Source organism: Pelophylax lessonae (assembly GCF_965119305.1).
Source record: "Pelophylax lessonae genome assembly, chromosome: 4".
NCBI lineage: Eukaryota > Metazoa > Chordata > Amphibia > Anura > Ranidae > Pelophylax > Pelophylax lessonae.
The window spans coordinates 353,141,110-353,162,417 of NC_138771.1; the positions used below are offsets into that span (position 1 = coordinate 353,141,110).

General features: G+C 43.5%; 1 protein-coding gene across 5 annotated transcripts in view; it reads left to right on the plus strand.

Moving 5' to 3' along the window:
- FGF1 (fibroblast growth factor 1) overlaps window positions 1-19,979 on the plus strand; it is a 202,066-nt gene extending 182,087 nt beyond the window's left edge. For all 5 annotated transcript variants that reach the window (XM_082256509.1, XM_082256507.1, XM_082256508.1 and 2 more), the window contains exons 2-4: window positions 11,821-12,025; window positions 15,352-15,455; window positions 19,406-19,979. In XM_082256509.1, the coding sequence (XP_082112635.1) occupies window positions 11,857-12,025; window positions 15,352-15,455; window positions 19,406-19,600 (468 nt within the window). In that variant the 5' untranslated portion in view covers window positions 11,821-11,856 and the 3' untranslated portion in view covers window positions 19,601-19,979. The remainder of the gene's footprint in view (window positions 1-11,820; window positions 12,026-15,351; window positions 15,456-19,405) is intronic.
- Window positions 19,980-21,308: the final 1,329 nt, after the last annotated feature.

The window sequence follows — 21,308 nt, forward strand, 5'->3', positions numbered from 1 at the left end:
AGTTAGAGGTTCTGGTGCCTTGGGGTCATTGATTCCATCAACAGTTAAAGGACGGCTGTTAACAATGGCCATGGCTTCATAAAATAATGTTCTAAGAGAAGCATCGTCTAGTCTACTTGAACATTGGACTGTTGTAGCATCTAGTACATTACGAATGGTTTTAATTTGACGTTCCCAGACTCCACCTGCATGACTCGCGGAAGGAGCATTGAAGATAAACTCACACTGTTTATCAACTAGGAAAGTTTCTAGTGCCTTCAACATGACACTCAACCTTGCTGCGGTGACTGCAGCTGAGAGTTTAAGCCTTGGGATGCTCACAATGTTCGTTGGTGCGACTCTTGCTTTAGCCATTACAAAGCTGCAATGGACTTGATCTCTGTCATTCTTGTACCTAAGGTACGAACAGGCACCATATCCTATGTTGCTGGCATCTGAAAAGTGGTGTAGTTCCACTTTCACTCTGTTACCGATGTCTGGGGGATGGTAACGTCTGGGTATCTTGATTTCCCTTAAAGCTTGCAGACTACTCTTCCAAGCCTCCCACCGTGGACATAAGCTCTCAGGAAGTGCTTCATCCCAACTGATGCCCCTGCGGCAAAGCTCTTGAAGAATGCACTTGCCACTCAGTATGAAGGGGGCTATGAAGCCTAGAGGATCATAAAGAGAGGCTACAATTGAGAGGATACCACGACGAGTTGAGGGTTGATCCTTTATGTCAACACTGAAACTGAAGGTGTCGTTTTCAATTGACCACTGAATGCCAAGTACTTGTCCTTCTGTTATTGAGTCTGGGTTAAGTTTGACAGGTACACTAGTTGTTGCTCTTTCTGATGGAGCTATACAGGAAAGGACGTCCTTTTTATTAGAGTTGAACTTATGCAGTCGTAGGCCAGCATTTTTACATAATTCTTGCGCTTCGAGGATTAGATTCAAAGCTTCACTGACTGTTGGAACGCTGGTTAGGCCGTCGTCGACATAAAAGTTCTTCTCGATGAAGGCTGATGCTGAGGGATATTCTGACTTGTGTTGTTGTGCAAGATACTTAAAGCCGAAGTTGGCACATCCTGGAGAGGAACTGGCACCGAAAAGGTGAACTGCCATTCTGTATTCTTTCGGTTCTGTTTCCAACTGACCGTTCTCCCACCAAAGAAACCTTAAGTAATTGCGCATTTCTGGGGGGACGTAGAACTGATGGAACATCTTTTCAATGTCGCATATCACAGCAACTGCTTCCTTCCTGAAGCGACAGAGGACTCCCACTAGAGAATTTATCAGGTCGGGACCTGTCAGTAAGGTGTCGTTTAGGGAGATGCCTTTGAACTTTGCTGAACAATCAAAGACAACTCTTAACTTGTCTGGCTTCTTGGGGTGATAAACCCCGTGATGTGGGATGTACCACACTGTCTCTTCCTCTGATAATGAAGGGGCTGGTTCTGCATCACCTTTTCTGATTGTTTATTCCATGAATGCAGTGTAGTGTTCATGGTACTGTTTATTTGCCTTTAATCTTTTCTTTAGATGATGAAGTCGAATAATGGCCAGCCTCTTATTGTTTGGTAGTGCCAGTTGACTGTTGTCTTTGAAGGGTAACGGCATCTCATAGTGTCCATCTTTCCTTTTCATTATAGTTTCCGAGAGAAACTACACAAAGCGAATGTCATCTTGAGACACGTACTTATCGTCATAATTTCTTTCAATGAAGTCCATTTCTAAAGCCTTTAACACATCAGTGACTGGGGGCATTGGCATTTCTTTTACTGCGACTCGGTGTACAAAGCTCTGGCTACCCTGTCTATCAAGATGTGGATTTGCTGATCCTATAATGCTCCAGCCAAGCATAGTTTTTTGAGCGAAGGGTTCATTTTTGGAGCCGATAACAACCTCCAAGGGAGCCAGTGCTGATGGGCAATCATAACCGATCAGCAGTCCTACTTCGCAGTCTTGAAGTGGCTGTAACTTGTTTGCCAAGTGTTTGAGGTGTGACCACTGGAGTGCAGTCTCCTTAGTGGGGATGTGAGACATATCTACTGGAATGAAATCTCTCGTATAGGCTTGAGGGAGTTGGACTTGAGCTTCAGAGTTAAAGCCACGCACTTGCAGACCATGAGCAATTTGGCTTGATATTACTGTGTCAACAGCTGTCATTGTGCTGAGCTTTAGCTGTAACGGCTTGGTGCTCACACTTAACTTCGATACCAGGTCTGCCAGAATAAAGGTCGAATCACTCTGCGTGTCAAGTAAAGCATAAGTGAGGATTTCCCTCTGAGGCTCTGCCATAGCTGACAACAGAATTGGAACAATGCAGGATGTGGCAGAAGTATGTCTTGTCAAAGTATGGGACATAACTTTGGGAACGTTGTCGTTTTCCTTATTTCCCATGCCTACTGGATCATTGTTTGATGTTTTGACAGGCTCAGTGTTTCTCTGTATGTGCAAACAGGTTGGATGACGTCGACTGCATATGCTACACGTGTGTCTTACTTTGCAGTTTTTTGTAGTGTGGCCCTTTCTTAAGCAACCAAAGCAGAGGTAGTTTTCATGAATGAAGGCCTTCTTTTCATCGATGGTCTTTGCTGCAAAAGTCGGACATTTAGCGACACCGTGTGTTTCGTCTTTGCAGACTAGGCAAGGTGGTTTTGGTCTTGAAGCTGAGATCTTTGGGACGTTGAAGGAGGAGGGCTTCGTTTGAGTGCTTGTGTTGAGCGCTTTGGCTCTCTTGGGAATTCTCTCATCTGTAGTCTTGGTACTGAGGAGAAAGGGAGAGGCAATGGGGTTGCATGCAATCTTGGCTTCCCTTTGCAGGAACTCTGTGAAGCGAGCAAAGGTTGGATATTCTTGAGACTTGTCAAGCTCGTCCACAACAATGCGACTCCATCTGCGCACGATCCATTCAGGCAGTTTCTTGAGAAGCTTGTGGTTTTCTTCACAATCATTTAGAATAGCTAGGCCTTTAACATGAGGAATGGCCTCCACACAACCTTGAAGGAAGTCTGCAAACTCTCTTAATGCTACAGGGTTGTTTGCTGATATCTTTGGCCATTTAGCCAACCTTTCTCTGAAAGCTCTTTGCACTATGAATGGACCTCCATACCTGTCCTGTAGGATTCCCCAAGCACCTAGATAGGCATCTTCTGAATTTCGGTAGAAGAACCCTTCCACTGCCTTATGAGCTTCACCACCTAGATACCTCTTCAAGTACAGCATTTTTTCGCACACAGGGAGTGGTTTCTGATCAATCAGCGCCATAAAGGATATCTTCCAATCTATGAACTTCAAAGGATCACCTGTATATACAGTTGGTTCAGGTAAAGGGAGACGGTTGGATATAAGCAGACTTGCTAGTCTTGGGGTTAGACTAACTTCTTCTTGAGGTCTTGACACCCCAAGTGGTGTATTTGAAGGTTGAAATGGCACAGCCTTTGGATTCAAAGAGGTTTGAGGTTCATTAGTTTGGCAGAGGTATTGCACCTTGTGGTCTGTCTCCTGTTCACAAATTTCAAGACTATCAAAGGCGTGGTAGGCTTTCACCCTTGCTGCAGCTACTTTGACTTCATTTTTTGCTTGTAGCTGTTGCAGTCTTGTCTTTTCCTCTTCTAACTTAAGTTTAATTTCTGCCTCCAGTTTGCTCAGCTTTGCCTGTTCTATCTTGGCTGCAAGATCTGCTTCTGCATCTGCGCGTTTGCTAGATCTGGAAGTGGCTCTCGAGCTTGCGTTGGAGTCTGGTAATGACTCTGAGAGGACAGTTTCTGTTTCTGAGTTTCCAAAGACTGACTCATGCTCTTCCTTATTAAGCACCATCCTCACATTTTCCTTCTCAAGTTGATCGTTAAAGATTTCATCTACATTCTCTAGCCGCTTGCTGATGAGGTTGCAGATTTCAGCCGTTAACGCAGCGCATGCATCCATTCTCTTAACAATGTATGGGGTAGTGGAATTATTTCGGCACATGGACTCATACTGTTGGTGTACTAACGCTTCTTTGGCTTTAATCTCTTTCAATCTTGTATTAAGATCTTCAGTTGAGCAGAAATCCTTTAACTTTGTCCTAAATTCCTTTGCTAGCTCCTTCCAAGTGCTGTACACCTTGTTGAATGCCTTTTCATTTTTCTTAACTGTTCCTTCGTGCATTTCTTTGCCCTTTTCTGTTAGGCTTCGCTCTCTCGAGCTGGACCGCACCTGTTGTGACTGTGTGGGTTTGTCTGTTTCTTCAGCAGGTGACAACATTTTGTTCTAGTGTGCCTTTGCCTTTCAAGTGTGTGTGTGCCTGAAACCTAACTTGAATGAGTGTTGCCTCAAACTTGCTACTAAAGCCTATGACAGAAAACAGGCATTTACACTTGTAACTAAGGATTAGCAAACAATGCATACAGTACGACAAAATGTTTTAAACGTATATACTGCTGACACTTCCTAACCAGACAATTAACCCTTTACTTAACTAGCTGCAGTTTAGTGGATTAGGAACTTGGAAGATAGCGTTGTTTTAAATCTGACACTAGGCCTCTAAACACAAATATAATAACTTAATCACTGCTTTAGAAAAATATTAATTATTTGGCTCGCATACTAATTAAAGGGTGGCTTCCAGTTCACATATAAAGAGCCCGCTATATTTAAAAGTCCACGTGACACGTTTACTTTTCAGCCAAGTCTCTGTTGCCAAGATGGCGTCCGCATGTGTCCTGCGGGGCGTTGGGAAGCCTTTACTCACAGTTTGATGAAGACTGCGACGCAGCCGATGATTCACTTCAGTGGCGGGTTTTTACTACAGCGTCGGTTCTCCACCGCAGCTACGAGTTTTCACTGGCAGTGACCAGTTGTTACTTCAGCGATCGAGTTTTCACTTCAGAGACGAGTTTTCACTGTAGCGGCCCCTTTGGCATCGATTAAAAAACGAGAGGAGAGCTTCTGACGGGTGCAGTACTTTTATTCTTATGCATCAAAGGTGTGCAGGAGGGTTGAACGTTATTCTCTTTAACACCATGAACACCATAGCACCGTTGCACCGTGAAAACTGTAAACGACATACAATACATTTGTTTACAGTTATCATCAAAAAGGGGGTTACAAGGTTAAATTACAAATGTGAAGTTACAAGGTGGATTACAGTTGTCTGCACACATATCTAAATGACATTAAACATATAAGGAAACATGGCCAAAATGCAGGATGCTTTGGATTATCTATAGCATATTTAAACTAACAGCATGGACACAAATTATGTCTAAGAACATATACATCTTTATATATAATGCACTCTTATTGCGTACCTCGCTCCGCTCACCAAGGGGTGCTAAAACTTTAAACCTTAGAAATCCTCTCAGCAGTCATCTTCCTGCTCTGTATGTAAAATCTGAGTCATAGAAAACCTTTACCTCAGAGAGAGTGGGAGTGGTCTAGTGGTTCTGCTGATTAAACATTCCTCAGGGAACCAAAAGGAAGGCAGAAAGGTTCCACCTAGCAGTAAGTGCTGAACACAGATTTAAAGTGATAAGCGGACAGTTACACCAGGAATGGACGTTTCAACGTGCGCCACATTTCATTAACAGTGTAATGGAATTCCGCTGGGCAGGGAAAAACCTGCGCAGACTTGCGGGTCCTGTGTGTCCCAAATGAGGACACAACGCCCGGAGGACAGGGCTCATCCTCTAAATGCAAGGTTTCCTTAACAGAAACAATTAACTCATCCATGGTCGCCCGTTCTTCAGGTGACCCTGGGGAGGATGTATCAACACCCTCCATTTCAGCCTCCCCCTTCGACCCCGGGGGGGTCTAAGGATGAGCGGGACCCTGAAAAGGGCACGCTCGCAGCAGCAGCAGCCATATCCCCATCTGAATCAGAAGAGAGAGACAACCTGGGCCTCTTTCTCGCAGCCCGTTCAGACATCAGCATTTCCATATTTGCCACCAAAGTCGCTACCACAGCAGCCAGATCGGGTCGCAGCGGAGCCACAGGAGAACTGGGACCCCCCACTAAAGCTGGAGGAAACTTTCTTTCCTGAGAATCCATGGCTCAAGTTATCAGAACAAGCTACAGTGCAAAAACGGTGTACTGTCCCCTTTAAGAACGCTGCTTTGTGCGCAGCCCACCGCTACTGCTACAGTGATGAAAGACCCCCAAAGGAGAAAAGAAACTGAGCCAGAAGCGATATACAGAGGGAAATTGAGAGTGATAACCTGCAGAGCCCGCAGAGCGTTGCTACCAGTGTCCTTGCTGCTGATAGAAAGGAAGTGCTGCTGGAGAGGGCTGGACTATATGCCAGACCCCGGGAAAATGGCTGCCCCATAGGGATGCATTGGAGACTAAGCCAAAATGGCCGCCGACATGCGGCCGGACCGATCGTTCCACCGCCCACAAAATGGCGGCGGATGGCGCCAAAATGACATGCAGGATCGCCCCAGAGGAGCTATACATGTGTGCCCATAGTAAAGATGGCAGACCGCGCGAAAATGCACCACTGCGGTCGCCGCACAAACGTCTGCACCCCCAACAGTGCCCCTAGGTGACACAGGGACAGGGACCCCCAGGCAACATACAGAACTGCACAAGCGATCCCCGCAGGGATCGCACAGGGAGTCACACAGGCACAGACACGGGGAACACACAGCAACACAGACTGCCACCCCAAACAGAGGCCCCACACAGAAAAGTACTTACCTGTACCAGATGGCGTGGGGAGCCTCCATGCACGGAAAACCTCTGTCCTCATCTGACAGGGAGTCCCGTGAGCCAGGGACATGACGCTGCAGCACCGCAGACGAGTCCTGTGAGGTAGCCACCTCACGGCTGCATCCCTGTAGCGAACAGGGATGGGTCGTTCGTAATGCCAGGGCGAACCATAGCTGAACGCTCGATGGCGGGCTGGGGGTCCATCTGACCCTTTTGCTCTGGAGAACCAGGGCGGTCAGTCTGAATCCCAGCACCGCATGATCCATCTTCATCCGAAGAGAAGACTAACACTAGAAGCTGACAAAATAAACAGCTAGTAAAGTAAAAGAAAAAACTGACATTTTCAAAGAAAATCAAATAAAAGATTAGTAAGGCTGAGACTGAAGCCCCAGCACAAGGGAAGCCTGACTATTCCTGACGCTAGGCAGATTAAAACTGAGTTGGGAGTGGTGATGCAGGGGGGGTATTGACCAGATGGGACAGCCCCCATGGGTGTGTATATGCTAATGCCTTTTGTCTTTGGACTAAGTCTATATGCCTAGCTATTCCTGCGGATGGGAAGACAATACCCAACCGTGATGACTTAGGGGAGGCGGCGACTGTCGGAGGACGTAAGAGAAATACAGATTTTAGTATGAGTGCAAAAGAATGAAAAAATTGCCAGGACACACAAGTGGTTATAGTGCAAGATGCCTTGAAGGGGAACTCCACAAAGATTTTGCATCAACATTTGCAAAGCTAACTGAAAGTCAAACCTGCTGTAAGTGCCTGAATCAGTTCATTTGTGTGTAAACCCCCTTCCGCCTAGGTTTACACTGAGGCCATTTTGAAATCGTGCGAGTTCAGCTGAAGTCGCTCAATTTCAAGCTGGCATTGCAGTCTGACTTAGGGGGCGTTTTCACAGACATCTGTGTGGATTCCTGCACAGATGTCTATTGAAATCGCTCCCCGATGTCACCAAAAGTAGTACAGAAACTACTTTTGGGAATTGGTGCGGAGCCGCAAAGTTGGCGTCGCACTGATTTGGATGGCGCCATTGCCGAAAATTGGCTCCGATTTGACATGTGATTTGACATGTCAAATCTCATGTCAAATCAGACCGATATGAACGTGGGATCCAGGATAATGGTAGCCTAATGTGATAGATGAACATTTGTTTCCTGTGTCATAAAAAAAAAAAAAATAACAGTCTTAAAAGAAACACTATGTTTTATCAGTAACACCATATGCTCATTATTGAGGTATTACAGTATTTTGGGGATTTGTCCTTCCTTAGAAATGCACCTGTTCTTGCAGTATAGCTTTTTGAAGAGAAGTAGTTTGAATGAAAGAAATTTGATTTCATGTGATATATATGTTGGAATAAAAGTGTTGGGTATTTTAGTGTGTCTGGCTCTTATATCTATGATTGAAAATCCACTAGAGGGCAGTTGATACAGCATTTCACAAAATTTACTAGTAGCCACAAGACGGAGAAATGTTATAGAATTTGCCCTTTAGTAGAAATGTATAGAGAATTTATTTATTTTACCCGGTAAGCTTGGAAGCTTGGCTATAAAAGCCAGACACTGCATGTTATAGCTGTGCCAAGCGTTGGGAAGATTTTCCTGCTAGTATTCAAAACCATTGCAAAGGATCCATCTGAAGTTACAACACCAACCTTTGCAGTGACATTGAAAATAGTCTGTACAAAATTTTTTCCGTGTAGTTAAGGCCCTTACCCCTATGAGAGACCAACAAAAAATAGGATAGAAAAAGATGGGGCTTTGCAGGCCAGTGGGAGTAGAAGGATCAGACCCAAAACCAATTTATATAAAACCAAGATACATTTTATTGATGATTACAGGATAAAACTACACATGGACAACCATGTATACTCAAAAAACAACAGACTGACATACAATACTAAAATCAAACATTGAGAGTCACTAGCAATATAGAAACCAATCCCTTAGGGGGATATGACCAGAAAAAAAGCCTGTGTAGGATGGAGAGTGGGTCTCAAGCTGGATTCGGTCAAAGAAGGTCCCCAGCAAGCCGACGCGTTTCGCTCAAGGCTTCCTCAGGGCCTGAGAGACCATAACAGACCGGTATTTCCTTCTTGGTAGTGACTCATGCTAGACGACAAGGTTGTAGCGATACTAGATGCTGCTTGGAAGATGTTTCTTCCGAAAATATAAATTCTTTACAGACGTCATGAACAAATTTATTGCACTGGATCCGATACTTTAAGTCCCAAATGTGTCCCCAGAAGGAAGGCTTCAGGGTTTACCCTTAATGTAGCCTCCTCAATAGGGATCGCAGCCAGAAAAGGTAGGGGTCCACTCTTAGGTATCTTTTCAAAATATATATGTGTATATATTACACCATAGCTATGATGGATCTAATGTTATATAAAAGTGGCTTAGAGTAGGACGAGAAGCAGCCTTTCCTGTGCGTTCCTTAGAATATTGAATTTCCAACCTCTGTACTCTGGTTGGTAGCAGGGAATAACCTCTCCTTAGTATGTAAAGTACTTCAGGCAGGGAAGGGGGGCATATATGCATATATATATTCAATTATGGGGAACAATCGGTCCTGGGCTACCTAAGCCCTCCGTGGTCAGTATACAGCAACAACCTGCAGGTTGTTGCTGTATACTGACCACGGAGGGCTTAGGTAGCCCAGGACCGATTGTTCCCCATAATTGAATATATATATGCATATATGCCCCCCTTCCCTGCCTGAAGTACTTTACATACTAAGGAGAGGTTATTCCCTGCTACCAACTGCTACCAACCAGAGTACAGAGGTTGGAAATTCAATATTCTAAGGAACGCACAGGAAAGGCTGCTTCTCGTCCTACTCTAAGCCACTTTTATATAACATTAGATCCATCATAGCTATGGTGTAATATATACACATATATATTTTGAAAAGATACCTAAGAGTGGACCCCTACCTTTTCTGGCTGCGATCCCTATTGAGGAGGCTACATTAAGGGTAAACCCTGAAGCCTTCCTTCTGGGGACACATTTGGGACTTAAAGTATCGGATCCAGTGCAATAAATTTGTTCATGACGTCTGTAAAGAATTTATATTTTCGGAAGAAACATCTTCCAAGCAGCATCTAGTATCGCTACAACCTTGTCGTCTAGCATGAGTCACTACCAAGAAGGAAATACCGGTCTGTTATGGTCTCTCAGGCCCTGAGGAAGCCTTGAGCGAAACGCGTCGGCTTGCTGGGGACCTTCTTTGACCGAATCCAGCTTGAGACCCACTCTCCATCCTACACAGGCTTTTTTTCTGGTCATATCCCCCTAAGGGATTGGTTTCTATATTGCTAGTGACTCTCAATGTTTGATTTTAGTATTGTATGTCAGTCTGTTGTTTTTTGAGTATACATGGTTGTCCATGTGTAGTTTTATCCTGTAATCATCAATAAAATGTATCTTGGTTTTATATAAATTGGTTTTGGGTCTGATCCTTCTACTCCCACTGGCCTGCAAAGCCCCATCTTTTTCTATCCTATTTTTTATTGAAAATAGTCTGGCGAGGGTGCAATACTAACTTATTTGTTTCTTACAGTGGACAGAAGGGGTCTGTTGGCCTAAAATTTCAAAATCATCCGTAAGACTTATTCCTTGCTTTAGATGCCATAGGTTAATCTGAACTAAAAATACATATGTGACCCATTATGATTAAAGTATTACTAAAGGCAAACTTTTTTTTTTTCGTTTTGGATAGATTTATTAATATGGGTCCTGCTGGGTCCATCGGACCCAGGCAGAACTTTGAGAGGGGCAGCAAATTGATGCCTATAAATTTTTCCCAGTAATTTTTTGTGTCATTAGTTTGTGGCGCCATTTCCTCATCCCATACTGCCGCCCGTATTGCAAACTGATGAGTGTGAGGAGGGGGAGCATGTCCTCCAGGGAACGTCCCTCACGTGATTGTTGTGTGCGCAATGACGTCAGACATCAGCGCACTCCATCTCACACAGGGCAGGCTGGATCTTCGAGGGCAGTGGCCGTGGCAGACACAGGAGTGACAGTGGGTGTTTGGTGGACCGGTCCGGTGGTGAGTTATAAAAGAAGATAACAGTATATGTAATATTTTCCAATTTATTTAATAAAGTTATTACTCCTTATTTTATTGTTCGCTTGTTTTTATCCCCATACCCCACAAAGCACCCCTTAACCCCCCCCACAAAGCAGCCCCTTAACCCCCCCCCCCACAAAAAAGCCTCTTAACCCCCCTCCCCCACAATCCAGCCTCTTAAAAATGTTTCCATATAGACACGATGCTGTTGCATGTAAATCTGACTTCCTGATAAATGTAATTTTAGTTTTAATTATCATGATATAAAATAATGGATGTGGGGGCCTTTTGGAGGGCGTGATTTGTTTTGAGGGGGTTTGGGGGGCAGCATTTTATTCTTGGACCCAGGCAGCACAACCTATTATTTTTACTACCTCTGCCCCCATTATAGAGATTCACCCTGTCTAATTGTCATGTTTACCATCAAGAAAATCCCAAATTTTGGTTGTCCCCAGAACATTATTGCTAGGTTCACAACTTTGCATTTTTGCAGGCCACGCTTGCATGGATAAGGAAGCCCATTCAAATGAATGGGCTGTCGTGCCTGCGTTACTGAAAAAAAAGATGCATGTGCCTTTTTAAAAAATGTGTCCGCGGGAAATCGCATGATCTTTTTGACCATGAGATTTTGCTGTGGTTTCCACACACGCACTGTGATTTTACATGCAAGGGGTGCCATTCTGAATGAATGGCAGCCCCGCATGTTTTTGCAGAGCAGTGAGCTTTCACTGCGGGTGGTTGCAGGTGCGGGAATTGCTGCCATACCCACAGCCACATGCAGAAGTGTGAACCTAGCCTTATAGAGGAAAATCTTCCAATGAGGACACTAGTTCTGGTGAACTGGGGGCCCCAAGGGTTTACCTTAATTTGCAGGGCATTCCTCTCACTTCCTGTTTTGGCTATGAGACAGGACAAGAAGGTAAATCTCCCCAATGGTCACAGATGACAAAAACTGTTATAACCCTCCCTTACTGTATCCAAAATGAAAAAAAAATAAAGTTTTATCTATAGTTTTACTTTAAGAAGCACTGAAATAAAGTCTACCATTGCTTCTTGTTGTCTTACAGTGCTGAAAGCCCAGCATTGCTGGGAAAGTGCGAAGGATGGCAGAAGGAGATATCACCACTTTCAGCGCTGTGACAGAGAAGTTTAATCTCCCAATTGGAAACTACAAGCAACCAAAGCTTCTATATTGCAGAAATGGAGGATACTTCTTGCGCATACTTCCAGATGGAGTAGTGGACGGAACCACAGACAGAAATGACCTCAACAGTAAGGTTACAGGCAAAAGTAGAAAATAAGCTGTTTCGTAATGTATATCTAAAGTCCAAATTATATATTTTTTTTGCAGTGGGAATGGGATTAGAACCCCTTTTAGTTTTTTACTGTTGTCTGCAACCCCAATGGGGGGGATTTATCCCTGGTGTGTCCTGGTGTCATGAAACTAGAAATAGAGGGGGTATTTTGCAATGGAGAAATGCTCACTTTGAGATTTCTTGGGTTTAAGAAGACAAATTGGCAAACAGAATACTAGACAGCTACAAAATTTTAAAGGGGGTACCCGACTAAATATCATAAGATCTGGGATAGATGGTTGGAGCATACCTATACATGCATTGATGATAATCAGTGATTATGTAAGTGTTTACTTTATGGGTACAATGCACTATTTGCTGCATATATTTACTCTGCACTAACGTGAACACAATTTTGAAAGGTAACATTAAAATCTAAGAATGGTCATTTGTGTAAGTAGTAGGTGATGGAAGAGGGAAAATATGATAACCTAATCCTGCAAGATACAGTATATGTGTACAGTAGCAAAGACTGTGGTTCAGAGAAGTAAAAACCCTATACAGACTCTATAATAGTGGTTATTCTTGAGGTTGGTTTCACACTTGGAATGGATGCGGCTCACAGAAGAGGTCTGGTGTGTCCCTGTTCTCCATTTCAGAGACGAATCAGGCCGAATTTTTGCCTGAATTCGGACCTGAAATTAAGCCAAAGACACACAGGACTCCTGTGCAATCTGCTCCACAGCCGCCCCAGAGATGTGTGAACCAGCTCCATTAAGAGCCAGGCACATTCTCCTGTAATGCGAATTGGAATGCGGAGAAACCCGCATTCAATTCCCATAAGTGTGAATCCAACCTTAAGGCTTGAAGAAGGGTTTTCAACATTCCAAAAATATTTTTTCTAGAATCTGCCGTGAGCAGCTAGCAGTTTTTATCCCTTCGACCTGAAGGTTGAACCTCATTGCGTTATTCTTTATTATTAGCTTAATTTAATGTAATCATTTTTTGTCTATTTTTTAATTTCCCTTAAAGAGATTCTCCAAAGTAAAAGTCATGTTTTCCTCAGTTTACCAACTAAGAACTAGATATACCTGGCATGCCCCGGCTTCCTACTCTGCTTGTTCTTATATCAGTTATGGAGAACTAAAGTAGGGACTGGGCAGCTTAAAGCAGAGTTCCACCCATGTTTTAAACTTTATACAAATCGCTGGCATTCCTCAATTGAAAACAGCATTTGGGACTTTTCTTTTTTTCCTTGATCCGCTTACCCTGTTGCTAGGGGGTAAGCATTTTTCTTCCTCCTTCGGCGCCGCAGCGAGGTACATCATTTCCAGTGGTGCACAGGCTCCTGGAAGATGTGTTTCATCATTCCCAAGAGTCTGTGGGCATCGCCGACCTTCCTACGATGCCGCCGTTGAGATGGGAACCAGAGACTCAATCATGTGCCACTCCGTTTGTCCTAAGCGCATGCGCGATATCCAGAGGTGCATGCTGGGTAACCAGCAGCACCTATTTCCAGAAGAAGGCACTGGTGGGCTTTACATGGCCGCAATTAAGATGGGAGCCTGCTGCTGCAGAATTATAAAGGTTAGTTTGACATAAAATAATCTATAATACAGCAGCCAATAATATATTTAGCTAATATAACATGGAATAAAAATAACATCTCCAGGGTTTAAAAAAATAAATAAATATGTCTGGAACTCTGCTTTAAGCTTAGAGATTAGCACTTTCTTTCTACTCTATTACCCTGTACTGCAATCTGCTACTTCTACAAAGCCACAAAGGATACCGGCACTTTACCAGCAACAAGATATGGACTATACAGTATCTATCTGCTGCTGCTAGTAAGCATGCACAGTGCTTTCATAGGTTTGTGTAGCAACCAGGGGAGGGCTGGCAGCCTTAGGCCTGGGGGGCAAGTCCAGTCAAGTGGCCATTGAATCAGCTCACCATCCATGCCCACCTGGTTTTATAATGGATATTGATGTTATGAAGCAAGACAAACATGATGCAATGTGGGAACAAAAATGTAATGGTAATAGCAACAAAGGAGGTTTAACAAAAATACATGGCATCACGCCAGGAGGGGCCTAGGATGCTCCTGTCGGGTGGAGACCACTCTGCCCGACAGGGAAGTGACTGTGTTAGTATTGGGCCAGCCGGGCGCAGGAGTGTACTGTGCACACTCATACCGCTCCGCTGCAGGTCTGCAAATATAACATTGCGTAGCGGGCGACTGGCAGCTGTATACAGGGTCTGGCCCCTACATGAATTCAGCCCTGGGGGCGGCCTTTTTACCCGGCATCAGAACAGCCTGGAGGCGATTGCCACCCTGCCCCCCTTTTCAGTGCTCCCCTGGTAGCAACATACAGTATACATGCACATGGACATATAGAATAACATTCTGGGGCGGCACAGTGGTGTAGTGGTTAGCACTTTCACCTAGCAGCAAGAGGGTCGCTGGTTCGAATCCCAACCACGACACTACCTGCCTGGAGTTTGCATGTTCTCCCTGTGCCTGCGTGGGTTTCCTCTGGGTACTCTGATTTTCTCCCACACTCCAAAGACATGCTGATAGGTTAATTGGATCCTGTATAAAAAAAAATTGGCCCTACTATGTATGTATGAATGTGAGTTAGGGACCTTAGATTGTAAGCTCCTTGAGGGTAGAGACTGATGTCAATGTGCAATGTATATGTAAAGCGCTGCGTAAATTGACAGCGCTATATAAGAACCTGAAATAATACATGCCTGCCCCATATCTCTGGCAAATCAACAGTCCAACAGGTGACTGGTTGCCATTTGAAGTTCTTGACCATATATGGGGCAGCCACTGTACCCTCAAAACCCTCTTTTGGCGTAGCAGTCTCAGTATTACAGGTTTAGGAATGAGCTTCCCTAGGATGTGGGGAGGATAATAACATAAAGTATATGATTAATCTTACCCAAATGCATGGCAGTCACTGGAGGCTTTCCCCTTTAATACGGTCTAAAAAGGCAAAACACGATTTCACATACTGAACTATAAAATGGTCAGAAATACACTTATGTATACTTTACATGGATATTTTTCCTTGATCTTCCTGTAGCAAACTAGAGGATTTTAGTGCATATTTTATTTTTAACAGTTTTCTCAATCTTCTCAACTAGTTTAGAAAACAGTGACAACTAGAGCATGTCAGGTTGCTACTGACAACACTCTTCATCTTCCTAGTTTTTAATAAAATATATTATTATTTTATTTAAATACTCATTCTCTTCTGTATTTCGGTATCATTTGAATAACATTTTCTCTTTTAGTTCAGTTGCAGCTAAGAGCAGAAAGCATTGGTGTGGTTTATATCAAGAATGCTGATACTGAGAATTACTTGGCTATGAATGAAAATGGCCTTTTATATGGATCAGTAAGTATCAAGTAACACCCTTTAAAAATATATTACAATGACAGTTCTATAAACATTTACAGACAGCTGCTATGGGGTCTGGAGGAGGGAGGGGGGCCAGCCAGGAGGCTGTGGGGCAAAGTAAACCTAAAAAAATGCGTGCATCTGAAAATAGCACATATCCAGTACTGTATCATTGGGGAGCCCATTTACAGTATGGATTGCATTAAAATATATGCATTACAGCAATGTACTTTTATGCCCGAAGGCAGCCTGTTCATTTTGAATTGGATGACAATGCATTTAATGCGTATTTTTTCCGCAAAGCAGCGCACCACAGGTGTTTTGATGTACTCTGTACTACAGGTGCAGTGGCAGCCAATGTGCAGAAATCAATTTATTGTATACTAACATCTATTGCTGTTACTGCAACTTGTCAATGTGAATGGGCCCATCAAGTTGGAGAGGTCGGAGTGGTCCCTGACCACCTGTGAAGTCTCCATTCTTGAAGAGCAAATGTAGGATGCACAGGAGGAGTCTTGAGGACTGTCAATATTCAAAATTCTTCATAGCTTTCCCTATGCAGCAAAGAGCATCTGTTTAGCTGCTGTAAAAACATTTTATTGTCTTAGCAGTAAAGCCTGGTCTTTGTTCCCCTCCAGTAAAACACTGGGAGTCACATCAGCTTTTAGGTTGCATTATCAAAGCGTAATTGAACAAGGTGAAGTTCAAAGCTGATTGGCTACCATGCAAAGCTGCACCAGATTCTGAGTGCACCATGTTCAGGCTGGGGTCACACCAGCTGCGGCTGCGGCTCGCAGCAGGGGCCCACTGCGCCCCTGTTCTCCATTTCAGGTGCGAGTCAGGTTCGAATTTTTGCCTGCATTCGGACCTGAAACTGAGCCAAAGATGCATAGGACCCTTTTCCAGTGTGGACCGCGGCCGCCCTGGAGGTTTGTGAACTGGCTCCATTGAGAGCTGGTCACAGTCTACTGTCATGCGATTTGGATGCAGGGAAACCCCCATCCAATTTGCATAAGTGTGAACCCAGCCTTAGTAAATCTCCCCCACAGGGATAACTTCCAAGTGCTGTCATGTAATAAACTTGGAAAGCAAACTCGCTTCTGCTGACATCTTCTTCTGGGTCCAGTGCCTTTGGCCATCTTGATTTGCCAGGCCAAAATTCCATGTGCTGAGAATGTACATTAGGATGCACATGCAAAGCTCAGTGTACATTATGGTGAAGCAATGCTGGTAGTCAGAAGACTTGCTTTTTTTGTAGAAAAGACAGAATTGTGTGCAGTAAAAGCTTACCTGAAAACAAGTCTTGTTTTTTTTTTCCTTAAAATTCTCACTGGCTATCAGAACCCGCTTGCTATGGAGGTGAAAGGGGCAATGTTTTTAGAATTTATGCCAAGACCAAGGTCTCTAAATACGTCTAATTACTGGGGAATCTGAAGGTTAAGGCCTCATGCACACTGGATGTTATAAAAACGCCAGTAGCTTTGTAGTGAGGTTTTCAGCGTTTTTTAGCTTTTTTGCATTGGTGTTTTTTGGCGTTAGCGTTTTTGGCATTTTTACCTAAAATTCACCTCTCTGCTATATTAATAACTCTGACTTTCCCACAATGCAATGCTTGCCAGAATGAACACCCCTGCAATAAGATTTAGGTGAGGGGAAAAAAGGGTCCTACAACATTTTGGTGCAAATGTGATGCAATTTGAACCATACAAAATCTATGGCTCAAATCGCATCGCACAGACATCATGTGATGTGCACAGGAATGTGGTGCGTTTTTGGTGCAAATCACATGCGGTGTTCAGCATGCACCAGTGTGAACCCAGGCTATGTTCCATGAACGACACCTCGAAACAGAACCCAGGCTTAAAAAAAGCAATGGATTAAAAAAAAACGTCAAAAAACTCCAGTTAACAGCGTTTTGTGGCGTTTTTTGGCGTTTATCAGCGGTTATTGACGTTAGTCTCCATTCACACTACTGCGACTTGTCAGGCGACTTGTCAGCCTGACAAGTCGCGGTCCATCGCGGTCCATGCAGTGCTACAGGACCCGTTCTAATAGGAGCGACACAAGTCGCTCCGACTTAGAAAAAGGGTCCTGTACTACTTCGGGGCAACCTGGAGGCGACTTGCATAGACTTCCATTATATGAAGTCCGTGCAAGTCGCGGTGAAGTCGCGGTGCACACGACTTCACAGGTCGCCCCCGAAGTTGTGCCGCTTCAGTGTGAATGCGGTCTTAGAGTGTTTTTACAGCTGAAAAACGCCCCTCAAAACCGCCTAGTTTTTGAGGTTTTTTTACAGCCAGAAACTGCCCCTGCCAAAAACTGCTAAAAACAGCCTATGTGTGCATGGACACATAGAATAACATGCTGGGGCGTTTATTGGCTGTAGAAAAAAACGTCTGACGCCTAAAACAGCAGCTATAAAACGTCCAGTGTGCACAAAGCCTTACAGCTGCTGTTTTTGGCTTCAGGTGTTTTTTTTCTGCAGCCAGTAAACTCCCCAGCATGTTATCCTATGTGTCCATACACACATAGGCTGTTATCAGTAGTTTTTGGCAGGAGCGCTTTCTGGCTGGAAAAACCCCCCAGAACTAGTGGGTTTTGAGAGGAGTTTGTCAGCTGTAAAAACGCTCTAACTCTGAAAAAAGCTAAAAAACTATAAAAAAAAAACGCTGAAAACGTGGCTTTTCTGCGTTTATCAGCGTTTTTGAGCCATAAGCTTTTGTGGGAGTATGATTTTGTTAAAAAGAGCTAGAAAACGTTACTGCAAAAACGCTAAAAACTCATTCTACAGCTACAGCTTTCTACAGCTAACGCTACTGGCTTTTTTATAACATTCAGTGTACAGGAGGCCTTAAAGCTAATTCCCTGCTTTGCTGCCCCCTCTTCCCTGGCAACTTCTATTCACAACATTGTCCCCTAATAGGGTTGTAAGTATACTGATAGCCCTTATCTGCTATCTGTCCTTAAAGTGGAACTTCACTCTCCCAGTCAACATTTAATAATTTTAATGCTCATACTGCTAGCATTAGTAAATAGATAGAAAAGTATATCATAATTACTTGTTTTTTTACATTTCTTTAGTTACTTCCTGGTTTCCATGCCTAGGCAAATGATGTCATACATAGCAGGAGTCTTCAGGAGGGGAGGAGAGGAGGAGGGGTTTTCTCAGCTAAGCACACTCTCCTGCATGCATACTTGAGCTGAGGGCAGGAAGTAAATGCTGCATGAATTAATTGCCCATACTTAAGATGGCCACAGCCATAAATGCTGGGGGGTGTTTTTCAAAGTATGTCTCACTAAAGTAAAACATAGAGACATGAATGGATGGGGGAGTGGAGGAGTCTGCTTTGAATATTAAAATTAAATAAATAGCATTTTTAGTTTGTGGCACTCAGATCCAGTGAAGACCTGATTTAATGTAGCCATTCTTTATTTTAAGATCAGGACCACATATTGTGCCAAGTATTACAAAGGTCAAAATTAAAATTTTGCTGCAGGACCAAATAGTATGTATTTACGCTTCTGACTGGTGGAGAATGGACCATCCTCCCAAATGCTATTTGTCTTTACTAGAAGTAATTCTAACGGCAGACAAAAAATGTAATAAAAACAACCCTATACCAAACTTAATCATTCTAATCCACATGTATTATGTGTATCAGTTGTGAGAAGAACATTACAATGATCAAAAGTGGTTTCATTAATTGAAAAGCACCTCCTACGGTGACAGAAATCTGCAGCCGAAGCAAATTTTAAAGACATTCCAGACAGAGCCACAGTAGTGAGGCCAGGGAAGCATTGGTTTCAAGTGCAGACCAAAAGCATCATTTGCTTAGCCAGAATCTCTCCTTCAGAATTGCCATCCAGCTTCTCTATATATAAAATAAAGTGAAGTTTCCCACAAGCAATAAACTCACTCTTTTTTATATCTGTCTTTCTTTTCCAAGATGACAATGAATGAGGAATGCCTGTTTTTGGAGACTTTAGAGGAGAATAACTACAATACATACAAATCAAAGAAATACTCAGATTCAAACTGGTTTGTTGGCATTAAGAAGAACGGGAAATGCAAACTTGGTTCAAAGACTAACTACGGCCAAAAAGCCATCCTGTTCCTTCCATTACCAGTGTCAAGTGACTAGAGATTTTCAGCCAGCACTGACGACTGATCTGCTTTCAAATTCATACTGTTACATGTTATTTGTGGTATTGCTGTAAACTATTATATTGTACTTAAGGCCAAATCAGTGTATTAACAGGATACGCTTACAAAACCCCAATCTTATAGTGTGGCATTTTCATCCCAACTGGAGTATTTATGGCCATGCTGACTATAGTTTGGGGAAAATCACTTTATAAATTCATTAAAAGCATGGGGCAGCCGGATACTAAGCATTTACAAACCTTTGCTTTTATGTTATTGATGGTGAAATAGCTGTGAAAAATAACAAATGATTGGGCTATTCAAATGTCTAATGAGCCACTGGCCTTAATTCATCAGACTGCAATCTCATTTAAGATGTGCTAGGACGGTCAGTTTAAAGGCAATAGTTCACCATTACTAAAAACTGCACCTAAGGGACGTCTGTAGATAAAAATCAGCTGTACAGCTTTGTCCAAAATTCAGTACACTAGCCATTTGTTGGCTTGGGAGTCTGGTAAAGAGCATACGCCAATGGGGCAGTTACCATTCACAGCATGCCTTGAATGTAACTGTTTTGGGAAACCGATAAATTGATGGGTTTAGTTCTGCTTTAACGACTGCCGGTTTAATCATAATTCAAATACTCACTTGTCCATCGAATTTAGCACTGAATAGCTGTGATCTGCTTCATGCTGCCATTGCCTGGGTCCCATGCCGCCATCTTATTTTTTGACATCATCAGAAACTGGCTGCCTTTACCGAGTTCAGCAGTCAGCCCCCAATGACACACCACCAAGCACACCCACTTCCCCCTCCATCTGCTGAATGGAAGCCTATTCCTTCTGGCATATGTGATATGTACACCTGGAGAGCAGCATGTCATTCTCTCCTAGGCAAGAATGGAGGACAAGGGGTTGGCTGGAATGGAATACAGGTAGGTAAGGTAAAAAAAGATATGTTTAAGCACCATTTAGCACTTCTTATAGTGGACCTTCTCGTAAACATGAAAGCCCCCTTCCTTTCTCCCTCCCTACCTTCTTTAACAAATTTGGTGTGTTTCTATTTTTCTGGGAGAAGATATCCCACTTCTGCAATTCTTGCCAAGGTAGTTTGCCAGCCCCCTCCACCACCCGTAACCTTCTGGGACACGTCACACCTCCCAGGAGGCTGCAGCACCAGTTCCACAGCTCATGCACAGTGAGGAGCTGGCTCTAAAACTATGGGAACTCACAACTATCTCCCATATCCAAGAAGGCTCAGAAGAAGACAGTGCTGAACTTCAAGGGCTGGTAAACAGGCAGTGGTAAATGCGGTCCTCTAACCTGTTAAATAACAAGAAAAGTTCCTCTTTAAAAGATATTTTCTGAGACTATGGGGAGTCACAACTGGCTCCCATATCCAAGAAGGCTCAGAAGAAGACAGTGCTGAACTTCAAAGGCTGGTAAATGTCGAGTGATAAATGCCGACCTCTAATCTGTTAAAAAACAAGAAAAGTTCCTCTTTAAAAGAAGTTTTCTGAGACCATGGAAAGCCACAATTGGCTCCCATGTCCAAGAAGGCTCAGAAGAAGACAGTGCTGAGCTTTAAGGGCTGGTAAACAGGCAGTGGTAAATGCTGACTTCTAATCTGTTAAAAAACAAGAAAAGTTCCTCTTTAAAATATGTTTTCTGAGACTATTGGAAGTCACAACTGGCTCCCATATCCAA